Source organism: Dermacentor andersoni, chromosome 1, assembly GCF_023375885.2.
Source record: "Dermacentor andersoni chromosome 1, qqDerAnde1_hic_scaffold, whole genome shotgun sequence".
In the NCBI taxonomy this organism is placed as follows: Eukaryota; Metazoa; Arthropoda; class Arachnida; order Ixodida; family Ixodidae; genus Dermacentor; species Dermacentor andersoni.
In genome coordinates, this window is record NC_092814.1 from 268,606,854 (window position 1) to 268,618,884 (window position 12,031).

The window sequence follows — 12,031 nt, forward strand, 5'->3', positions numbered from 1 at the left end:
GACCCTCACATGTCGACGTAGCAGCAATGTTGGGTAGCCGCGCAATGTGGTGTGAGATACGGCGGCTCTTAGCCTGTTCAAGGCGACGGCATTCTTTTATAATGGCGTCGATAGTCGAGACGTTGCCGAAAACAAGCAAATTGAAAGCGTCGTCGGCGATGTCTTTCAGCACATGTGCCACTTTATCTGCTTCGGACATATTATCGTCAGCTTTACGGCATAGAGCCAAGACGTCGAGGATGTAGGAAACGTATGGCTCTTTAGATGACTGAACACGAGACGCAAGAGCCTTTCTCGCGGCAGCCTTGCGCACAATGGGGTCGCCAAACAGTTCCCGTAGCTTTTCTTTAAAACTGTCCCAATTGGTTATTTCGTCATCATGCGTTTGGTGCCACACGCGTGGGGCGCCGCCGAGATAAAAGATGACATTGGCGAGCATAATCGTTGGGTCCAACCTGTTATTAGCACTGGCGTGTTCATAGAGCTTGATCCAGTCGTCGACATCCTGTCCCTCCAGGCCAGAGAACACACCTGGGTCACGATGTGGGGCAACCGTGACGATTGGAGCAGTCGGACAAGCCGAAGCCGTTGCAGAAGCGGGCTCGTCACCGGGAGGCATGGTGACAAGCTCGGTGTGCCGACCACTTCGGAGTTCCGTGGTGAGGACGGGGATCGCTGACCTCCACCAGATATGTTACGTGTGGAAAGACACAGACGAAAGATGCTATTTACACGCTATTTACACTGGAGCCAGGCAGCCAGGCTGACCCTCGCTGGTGCCAAGGGCACCGACCAACTTCTTCGTCGTTCTCGCGGCGGCTCGTCTCTTGCGCATCGCTCTATGATATCGTAATAATAATAATAATAATAATATATATATATATATATATATATATATATATATATATATATATATATATATATATATATATATATATGTGTGTGTGTGGGGGGGGGGGGGGGTCCGGAAAACTAGTCGCGTCCCCCCCCCCCTCCCGCAAGAATGAAAACTTTCCGCCTATGCTCTAAGGAGCGCCACTTGACAACGAGCGATACGCCGTTTCGTTTCATTAAGCTACGGCTAACCACATTTTTAAATCCATGGCACAAGTTACGTGAAACACCGTGCATATGTTTTCGAGTCTGAATGTCATTATAGTAATGGTTAGTAAATTTTCTCGTTCATAAGATGTACAGCCTTTGACAGAAGTATGCAGGTTACTCCGCGCCTCCACGACCATAATAGAGGGTTTTAGAATAAGGTACCGATGCCACACCCAAGCTTTGGTGGACGCAAGCTCAATTTTGGACCCTTCGCGCCCTTTTGTGCTCGCTTTGCTTTCTTTTGTGCGGTATCGTCCAGAGTTTCCAGCGTGCCAAGTAGCTGAACGACATTATAGTAATGGTTAGTACATTTTATAGTAAATAAATTTACAGCCTTTGTCAAAAGTATACAGGTTACTCCCCGCCTCCACCACCATAATAAAGGTCTTTAGAATAGGATACCGAAGGCACAACCAAACGTTGGTGGACGCAAGCTCCATTGTGGGACCTTCGCGCTCTTTTGTGCTCGCTTTGATTTCTTTTGTAAAGGTGCGATAATGTCCAGCGTGGCAAGTAGCTGAGCGTCATCATAGTAATTGTTAGTACATTTTCTAGTTCATAAATTTACAGCCTTTGTCAAAAGTATGCAAGTTAACCCGCGCCTCTACCACCATACTGGCGAGTTTTAGAGTATGATACCGAAGCCACACCCATGCAAGCGCTGGTGGACGCAAGCTCCATTGTGGACCCTTCGCGCTCTTTTGCGCTCGCTTTGCTTTCTTTTGTGCTGTATAGCCCAGCGTTTCTTGCGTGCCAAGAAGCTAAACGCTCACAACCACACAACACACAATAGACGGCAGCGACGTCGATCATAACCTAATTGAGATCCTGCCGCTCCAGCGAGGCCGAAAGAGCCTTCTCACACTGAATATATACAGCCCACCCAAGCAGAAGCAGGCAAAGTTCGACTACTTGATCACTAAAGCGATTGGCATAGCCAAAATAGTAGTCTGCTGATCGTAGGCGACTTCAACGCGGCTCACCAGGCATGGGGTTACACGACAGCCACATCAAAAGGCACTGCACTCCAGTACACGATACAGCAGCGCCGTCTCACCATCCTCACAGACCCCGCATACCCCACACGTCTAGGAAACAGCGTCTCCCGAGATACATGCCCTGACCTCACCCTCACTAAAGGAATACAACAAGCTACCTGGTACAACACGGAGCAAACTCTGGGCAGTGACCACTGCATACTTTCCACCACATTGAACGTTACGCATGCACGCCACCCGATAAAAAAAGACAACACTCACAGATTGGACAGCTTTTCGCAAAGAACGAGCGGATGACTCCTCAACGGGTATTACGGGTCTCGAGCAGTGGGTATGAGAGCTCCAACAAGACGTAGACAGACATTCGAAACAGATCACACTCACCACAGACATACCGGCCGTACAACCGCACCTTCTTCACCTCTAGGAAGCACGTCGAGGCCTTGTTAGGAGATGGAAGCGTCAAAAGCATAATCGCAAACTGAAACTACGTATAGCGAAACTCACGGCAACCGTGGAATTTTATGTTGGGGAGCTCACCAGCCACAACTGGCGACAACTATGCAACAAGTTGCAGGGCAATCTTAGCACGGCCAAAACATGGTCGCTGCTACGCCATCTTCTTGACCCCACACAAAGCAAGGCAATTAGCCAGCAAACAATCCAACGTATCCTCCACAACCACACGGGTCCTGGTGACGAAATCCTGGAGGAGTTGCGGGCGCGGTACATAGGCGATTTCGAACCTGCACAAGGACAACATCCAACGTACAGCGGGAGTGACAATTACGACCTCGACAAGCCGATCACTATCACTGAGGTGCAACAAGCACTCCATGCACTCACACGAAACACCACCCCAGGCAAAGACAAAATAAATAACAAGCTCCTGCGCAATCTGGATGATGGCACCATTCAATCTCTTAATGACCTCTTTAATCATCACTGGGAAGCGGGTACGCTACCAGTAGACTGGAAGGACGCGGACATCATACTCATTCCGAAGCCAGGCAAACTCTCCAGCTTAGAAAATATGAGACCAATCTCACTGACTTCATGCCTAGGCAAGTTTCTGGAAAATGTCATTCTGAACCGACTTCAACCTTACCTAGAATTCAGCGACCTCTTTCTTGAAACAGTGTTCCGATTCTGGCACCACCTTTCTACCCACGACATCCTTCTTCAGCTGAAGGAACAAGTCCTTGAACACATCTCACCACACAACACCGGAGTGATTCTAGCATTCGATCTCAAAGGCGCTTTCGACAATGTGGCTCACCATACCATCCCTAAGAACCTAAGTCTCACGAACTGTGGTCGTAATACTTACAATTATACACACGCGCATTTCTAAGCAACCACACGGCCACAATAGACATTGGCTGCCTCAGAACCCCGACGTTACCTACCCGCAACAAAGGAACCCCACAAGGTACTGTTCTATCACCCACCAAACAATACGGACTGAAAGAAGACGACATAATACAGCTCGTCCAGGCCCTGATAATCAGCCGCATTGCCTACACTGCCCCGTACTTACCCCTCACTTCCAAGGAGATAGATCAATTAGACGTACTTCTTCGGAAAGCCTACAAGCAAGCGCTCGGCCAACCACCGGGAACAGCGACACTGAAGCTTGAAGCCCTAGGAGTTCATAATACTATAAGAGAAATTATAGACGCCCACCTCACAAGCCAACGAGAACGCCTAACCCTCACACCAACAGGAAGAACAGTCCTAGCGCGCCTAGGCTACCCCACACCCGGCAAAGGCCACGAACAAGTAATCCGGATCTGGGCCCTCCACTTCCGGGAGCACATCAAGGTAGCCCCTATCCCCAGAAGCATGCACCCGGAACATCATGCCGATCGTCGCCAAGCTCGCGCAAGAACTCTACAGACAAAATATGGCAGTCTCCCCACCACACTATACACAGATGCCGCGCAGTACGTACCACCAAAAAGCAGCCATGGCGGAGAGCGTTGTCGACCATAACCTTCAAGAGGTGGTCTCGATGACGATCCGCACTGCCGCAGTGCCCTCGTAGCGGAGGAGACAGCCATTGCCTTGGCCGTCACCTCTAGTCTGACCAACGAGTACGTCATAATTATTACTGACTCCCAGGCAGCTTGGCGTAGCTACGCGAGAGGCAGAATATCTTCAATCGCCCACCGACTCCTCAAACAAGCCTCCCAATCCCCGGACGTTGAAATAGTGTGGACTCCAGGACACGAGTCCCTCCGTGGAAATCAGCGTTGTTGCGTACTCCAGGGTAGCATATCGTACTGCTGCCGAGTTGTAGCGACGCCTGTTTATCGAAGCTCGACCGACGTTATTATTGGGTAGCGTCGCGTTGTCAACGGGCTGCAGGCATCCTGTACACCATGGCGACCAGGCAAGGACGAGACGATTTCTAGTGCGAAACTTGCATGGTTTATTCAAAGGATGGTGGAAGATGATGAGAAGAGAATGAAGTGTTAAAAGTACATTTCGGAGCCCCTTAAATAGGCTCTCTAAAATCGTGGGAGGGATCTTGCTCCCGTCAACGTCACGTGACAGGCACAGAGTCTGGTTTGTGGATGGGCGTCCCGCCTCCGTAGATACCAAGCCTGCAGCAAGGAAAGAGCGTCCCGCCTCCGTATATACCATGCCTGCAGCAAGGAAAGAGCGTCCCGCCTCCGTATATACCAAGCCTCAGGTCCTGGAATTGTAGACGCTTATCCTTCTCTCTTGCGCGTTGCTGGTTCGCGTAAGTTCTCCTGTAGAGCTTGACAGTTCGAGGAAAGGGCCCCTCTAAAGTCGCACACACACAAAAGGGGCCTGTAAACACTGCGGGGCTTCCGCCAGACCGGCATACACTCGAGACAACCATGGCGAATTAGGAAGTCACACTTCGTTTCGACGAGGCATGGTGGGCGAGAATCATTTTTGCACGGCGTGCTAGACGCCAATCGTAACAGCGTGCGCACTCTGTAGCCCGAGCTAATGCCTCCCGGGCGCCACAAGAGAGGGATACGGCCGCATCTATGGAGCCCGTACCTTTACTATACAACGCCATACTACAACACCACAGATTGAACAGACGACAATACCCACCTCCACACAAGACCCTCTCACGTGAAGACGCCTTAACATGGCGACAACTATAAACCGATACATACCCCCATTAAGCTGACTACACGCAATACACCCTACACTATATTCATACAAATGTCCCCTTTGTAACGATTACGCCTCCCTGTATCACACCACATGGGCGTGCCCCAACGTGAAGGCGGCCCCGCAAATACCCAACCCCACACCCAAGCAGTGGGAAGCCGTGCTGACTAGTTCGGACCCTCGTAACCAGCAGCAACTGGTGCGGTGGGCCCGGAAGACAGCAAGAGCCGCAGGAGCACTGGACTAAGGGCGCCTCCCGCACAAGCAGAAAGACACCTGCTTGTCCTTTCCTTTTTTTAAATAAATGTTTCTCCTCCTCCTCCTCCTCCTCCTCATTATAGTAATGGTTAGTACATTTTCTAGTTCATAAAATGTACAGCCTTTGTCAAAGGTATGCAGGTTAATCCGCGCCACCACCACCATACTGGAGAGTTTTAGGGTATGATACCGAAGCCACACCCACGCGTTGGTGTACACAAGCTCCATTGTGGACCCTTCGCGCTCTTTTGTGCTCACTTTGCTTTCTTTTTTAAAGGTGCGATATAGTCCAGCGTGCCAAGTAGCTGAGCGTCATCATAGTAATTGTTAGCACAGTTTTACTTCCAAAGTACATATACTATCTAGTTCATAAGTTGTACAGCCTTTGTCAAAAGTATGCTGGTTAATCCGCGCCTCCACCACCATACTGGAGAGATTTAGAATATGATAACGAAGCCACACCCAAGCGTTGGTGGACGCAAGCTCCATTGTGGACCCTTCGCGCTTTTTGTGCTCACTTTGCTTTCTTTTGTAAAGGTGCGATATCAGAATCAGAATCCACTTTATTTCCAACACACTATTTGGGGGCCCCCAGTCAAAAAGCTGTCTCAAACAGCTTGACGGGACCTGGGGGCCTACAGAGAGCAACAGGCAGTGGATTTCACAAATTTGAACAGTTGTAAAGACATACAGTCATTATGAAGAAGAAATTAATTGCTTGATACAGATACAGCATACACGGTGGACACTATCACAGAATGCACCAATACTGCAGGAAATGTAACAGCCAGGAGAAGAAAAGAGAAAAAGTTCATTGCTTCATCAGGTAATTACGCAACTCCGATTTAAACGTGCCGAGTGGGACACTGAAATTAATGTGAGTTTTTAAGAGGTTGTATAGTGTTGGTAAGCAGTAATACAGCCAGATCTACCGTAATTTGTACGTGTACGCGGCACTGGTATTAGCCTGTTACGTATGCTGTAGTCATACGGGGAATGTTATGTATCGTTTGGAAGTTCCTTTTTATACATATAGAGAGATAGTTTATAATCGTATAACTTAGACCCTTTACACATATTATGTTTAATGAATAGGGGACCAGTGGTTAATAGGCTCGGATGTCCATTAAAGTTCTCGAAGATTCTTAGTACCTCCTTTTGGAGCCGCTCCAGTTTGTTATAGTTGGTGGTCGTTGTAGTACCCCAAACTAAAGTACAATATGAAAGACGCGAGGAAAAATTAGCATAATATATTGCATTCTTCAGTCTAATTGGAATTAATTCCTTCAGTCTGTAGAGGCAACCAACTGATTTGCCCAACTCAATCGTGAGCTTATTAATGTGCATGTTCGAAGACATTGTTTCTTCGAACCAAACCCCGAAAAATTTTCAGGTGCAACGCGCTGCAGCGCCATTCCTTGAAAGTTTAGGGTGAGTTCGAAGTCGCTTTGTTTGTTGAGTGGTTTAAAAATAATATATTTAGCGTGAGCTGCCACAGAACTATAATCGTCATCTGTCTTGCCAGCGTTTCCTTTTTTTTTTAACGCAGCGAGCCCGGTACTTATAAGTCACGAACGGCATGCGCGTTATCAGCGTGACAGAGCATTCTCGACAGGAAAGTAACGAGCGCAGCGTCTCTATGGCAGCGTTTTCAAGAAAGGAAACGCAAGCAAGACAGATGATTATCGTTGTGCACTCTTAAGCAAAATTACACCCTTTTGCCACACAACGATAATCATCTGTCTTGTACGCATTTCCTTTCTTTAACGCGGCGAGCCCGGTACTTTCCAGTAACGAACGGCTTGCGCGTTATCAGCATGACATAGCATTCCCGACAGGAAAGTAGCGGACGCGGCGTTGCACCCGCTACAACCGTTTTAAAGTGCACTCTAAAATAGTTTACATCCTTTGGGGTGTATATCTACCATACAAGGATAATCGTCATCTGCCTTGCTTGCGTTTCCTTTCCTGAAAACTCGGCGCTCGCTACTTTCCTGTCGAGAACGCTGCGTCACACTGATAAGGCGCATGCCGTTCGTGACTGGAAAGTACCGGGCTCGCAGCGTTAAAGAAAGGAAACGCGGGCAGCACGGATGACGATTATTGTTGTGGGACAAGATACGCCCCAAAGGGTGTAAATTTTTCTAAGAGTGATTATTGTTGTGCACAACAATAATCGTTATCTGCCTTGATGCGTTTCCTTTCTTTAAAGGCGCGTTCACAGTGGCGGGAAAACGGGCAACGCAGAACGTTTTCCGCGAGCCGCCTCCCGCACAAACCGGTTTTTCTCCCGCAGACAGGCTGCTGTGCCGTCCCGCAGAGCGATGGGTCGGGTACCTATTTTTCCCGCGCCGCTGACGAGAACAGCCAATGGGGGCCGACCGCGAACCGTGACGTCGGTCCCAGTTCAGTGACCCCGTCGGCGGAGGCAGAGGCTGCGCGCGTGCTGCGGGACACTCGGCGGTTGCTTTGCCACCATGAACATGCGACTTGAGGATTTTGAGCGGTTCCTGGAATGTATTCGGTGCTATCCTTTTCTTTATGACAAGACGCATTGCGACTATAAAGACACGGATGGCAAGACCAACCGATGGGAATTAATAGGACTGGAGTTCGGCCTGACTGGCCCAAAATCGGCGCTTCCGTGCATTCCGTGCACGGCGACGGTGCAGAAGCAGCGAACAAGCAAGTATAAGTACGTTTACCGTAGCCAACAGCTCATCGTTCGAACCAGCCATCCTCGTGACAACAAGGGCGACGCGAGGAGAGCTAGCAGACGGTCAAGACGACCACGTGGGAAATCTGGTGTCACATGATTATCCCCTTCCCTCTCTGCTCGTTAGGGTCCTCCCTCAACGCCTCCTCTCTCTACATTCCAAGACAACCGCAGCGAGAAAACGCGCGCAGTGTGATCGTCATTCCGAGCAGCTGCGACGCAGTATCGACGTTGACGCTGTGCCGCTGCGGGAAGTCTCCCGCTAGTGTGAGCGCGCCTTAACGCTGCGAGCCCGGTACTTTCCAGTAACGAACGGCACACGCGTTATCAGCACAGAACAGTTTACACCCTTTGCAGTGCCGCTTCTGATAACGCGCGTGCCATTCGTTACTGGAAAGTTCCGGGCTCGCAGCGTTAAAGAAAGGAAACGCATCAAGGCAGATAACGATTATTGTTGTGTGGCAGAAGGGGCAAGCCAAAGGGTGTAACTTTGCCTAAGAGTGTACACTCTAAGAAATGTTTACACCCTTTGGAGTGCCCCTTCTGCCACACAACGATAATCGTCATCTGCCTTGATGCGTTTCCCTTCTTGAAAACGCCGCGCCCGCTACTTTCCTGTCGGGAATGCTATGCTCATAACGCACTTGCCGTTCGTTACTGGAAAGTACCGGGCTCTCAGCGTTAAAGAAAGGAAACGCATGAAGGGAGATGACGATTATCGTTGTGTGGCAGAAGGGGCACTCCAAAGGGTGTACACTTTTCTTGGAGTGTAAGAAAAGTTTACACCCTTTGGGATGTATATTTGCCACACAACAATAATCGTAATCTGTGTTGCCCGCATTAGACCGCATTTCCTTTCTTGAAAGCGCTGCGCTCGTTACTTTTCTGTCGAGAATGCTCTGTCATGCTGATAACGCGCATGCCGTTCGTGACTTGCACGGGTGACTTGAAAGTACCGGGCTCGCAGCGTTAAAGAAAGGAAATGCGGGCAAGACAGATGACGATTATCGTTGTGTGGCAAATACACACTCCAAAGGGTGCAACTGTTTTTAGACTGCATGCCGTTCGTTGCTGGGAAGTATCGGACTCGCAGCGTTAAAGAAAGGAAATGCGGCCAAGACAGATGACGTTTATCGTTGTGTGGCAAGATACAACTCAAGTTATATATATAGAGTGTGTGTTCCACTGCGCGCGATTCTTTCGCCGCACCGCTTACTCTAGAGGCGTGAAGGATTTCGTCCGGCAACAGCCACTATTCAAAAATGTCTGCTGCCAGGGGTATGTGGTGCTCGCTTCTTCGTCTAGGAAAATCGACAAGAGGACTGCCATGCAGGCTGTCGATAAGAAATTGCGCTTACTATCCGATTCAAGATGTTATGTATGGCCTAAGCCCCGAACAAAAAGAGGTATGATTGTTTTGTGTTAGTTCTTTTTAGGGTTTCTTGTTTTTCTTCCCGTGCTATTTGATACCCATCTGGTGCAGAGGAAGTAAGTAGTACATATTGTGGGAGCTCGCTAACCGGCTATTCAACTCCAGGTAATCATCGCTTCACTAAATGAACAATTATTCGTTCCATATGGTATTTTATTTCTTATGTGAGCTGACACGAATTCTGGATGTCACATCTACCGATCCACGTTTGACGCTCATATATGAGATATCTCCTGCTGCATGTTATATTTTATTAATTTATTTGATCTTGTATTCCGTGCTCTTAAATTACGGTGCCTGTTCGAGCAAGGATTACTGGAGAATAAAATAAGTGTGCCAGCTGGTCTCAGAAATTTTTGTATATGTTTTTTTTTTCTTTCTGCTGTTGCCAGCAGTAGTTTGAGCAGCGGAAAGCGACATAAGGTATAGCTGTTCATCTTATGACGTATTATTTCACGTTTAACTCAAAAGTCTCGTATGCTCAAAAGAGAAAATATAGTACGTTCTGAAGAAAATAAGGCGCTGGCGGGATTTTAAGGTTATCACGCGAGTATGGCTCGATAGTATCATCCCTGTCCCGTGCGGCGATTGGCTAACGCGTTTCACGTGTTACCTTCTCTCTCTCAATCCTCCCTCCCTCCTAAAAAAATTTTTTAAGTGCAACGATTTGGAAGCTAACGATAGGAAGCATTTCTCACCTTTCGTTCTCGTGGTCGTGCTTGTGGCGAAGCAAGGACGAAGGCGCAACTCGGCGCCTGTCACACCTATAATGTCCAGAACAAGCGGCGCGGCATTATTTCCACGTTGCTGAGATGAATGATCGGGACGTTGGTGTGTTTTATTGCATCATTTCCAAACAGAATTTTCTTTATCATTAACCTAGCTGCTGGACACAAAATAAATAGGTGCTTCATTAAATTTGAAATCATAATGAAACCTTCATAAAGGAACTGCACACTGTCTGGTGAACATTCATCAGTAACAATAAAACAGCCTAGTTGGGACGTTAACAAACTGTTGGCTTGAAAACATTCTTTGCCTGGCTTTGTCTAGCATTCATATCACAAGCATGTTTAGTTTATATGGAAAAATTGGCAGTTTTGCCCAAAGGATGAAGGACTTACTGCGAAGGCAAGGTTTAGCATTGTGCTTGAACTTCTCAGATGGTGATCTAACTATTCTCAGGCCTGACAAACGCTGACATTAAATACGTGGGTGTGCCAAAATTTCTGGCACTTTTAAAAGCTGTAACACGCCATGTAGGGCCTGTAATGACATCACAGGCGCCAATACGCTGCCCGTAAAGAGCTGCAGCAGTAAAATTGCATTACATTCAGGTGTGAGCACAGATATTGTTTTGCACTTGTAATATTTAATAGTTGGAGAAGATTTAAGATAAAGATGTGCTGTGAATGTTATGTTACATGACATTTCTTTGTGGGGTGCCGTTCTCAAAATTCTGAGAAATAATTTAGTCAAGAACGCAAGACCTGGTATGAACAACTTTAGCGATTGAATCATTTAGCTATACAACTCACATATACGGCATGGATAAGCATATAGGATACATATACCTAAATATATGCAGAGCCCCAAGGTGCAAATCAAATGCTATTGTGAAAGTTTGCTTGGAGTGTCAATATAATTGCTGGTATAATAATATAAGAACAATAATATTAGAACTTTCTTTTTTTTATTGATGTAGACAGCTTTGCAAAGGCTACCCATTATTCAGCACATCATGAGCAGATGACTGATTTTGCTTTAAGCAGGCACCCTTGATTTGTTGTCCTGAACTACCCGAGGTGCTGTTTCCAGCCAGTGAGTGTTGGCGTGCGCAGCTTCTTGGACTGCCCTAGGCAGTCGGGGACAACAGATCAAAGATACCCATTGAAGAATGCATGTTGCTGACAATACAGCACATCTTATCCATCATTTACTCATCAGCTGGGTGGTTTACAATGCAGATATTAAAAAAAATTACTGCATTTTATAATATGACACTATCCTTCCTGCTCTTTTGATTCTTTCAGAATGAAACTTCCCTCTCTGACAAACTTTGCCAACCTTTCAGAGTATTTATGTGCTGTGGTAATAAATTTGCCTCTTTGAAGGACTTCTAATATAATCAATAGTGAACCACTTGTTAAATCAGTTGATTTGGCTACTTTGGCTGTGACTCGGACAGAAACATGGCACCAAATATAATTTCATATAAAAATGCAGATTGTACAGCAGAAATCGTATGACTTATTTGGTGACATTTTAATGCATTTTATTAGATAAAAAAAATGTGCCAACATTCTCATTTATTAAAGTTGCTTGTTGAACCAATCTTCTTTTCACATTTTGGCTTACTGAAGG

The 12,031-nt window shown here is 47.3% G+C and overlaps 1 protein-coding gene across 1 annotated transcript in view; it reads left to right on the forward strand.

The window, feature by feature from the left end:
* The first annotated feature begins 9,467 nt into the window (after positions 1-9,467).
* The window catches only part of LOC126547711 (isovaleryl-CoA dehydrogenase, mitochondrial), an 84,821-nt gene continuing 82,257 nt past the window's right edge, over positions 9,468-12,031 (forward strand). Inside the window, exon 1 of the mRNA XM_050195667.3 lies at positions 9,468-9,641. Coding sequence (XP_050051624.1) covers positions 9,498-9,641 — 144 coding nt within the window. The 5' untranslated portion in view covers positions 9,468-9,497. The remainder of the gene's footprint in view (positions 9,642-12,031) is intronic.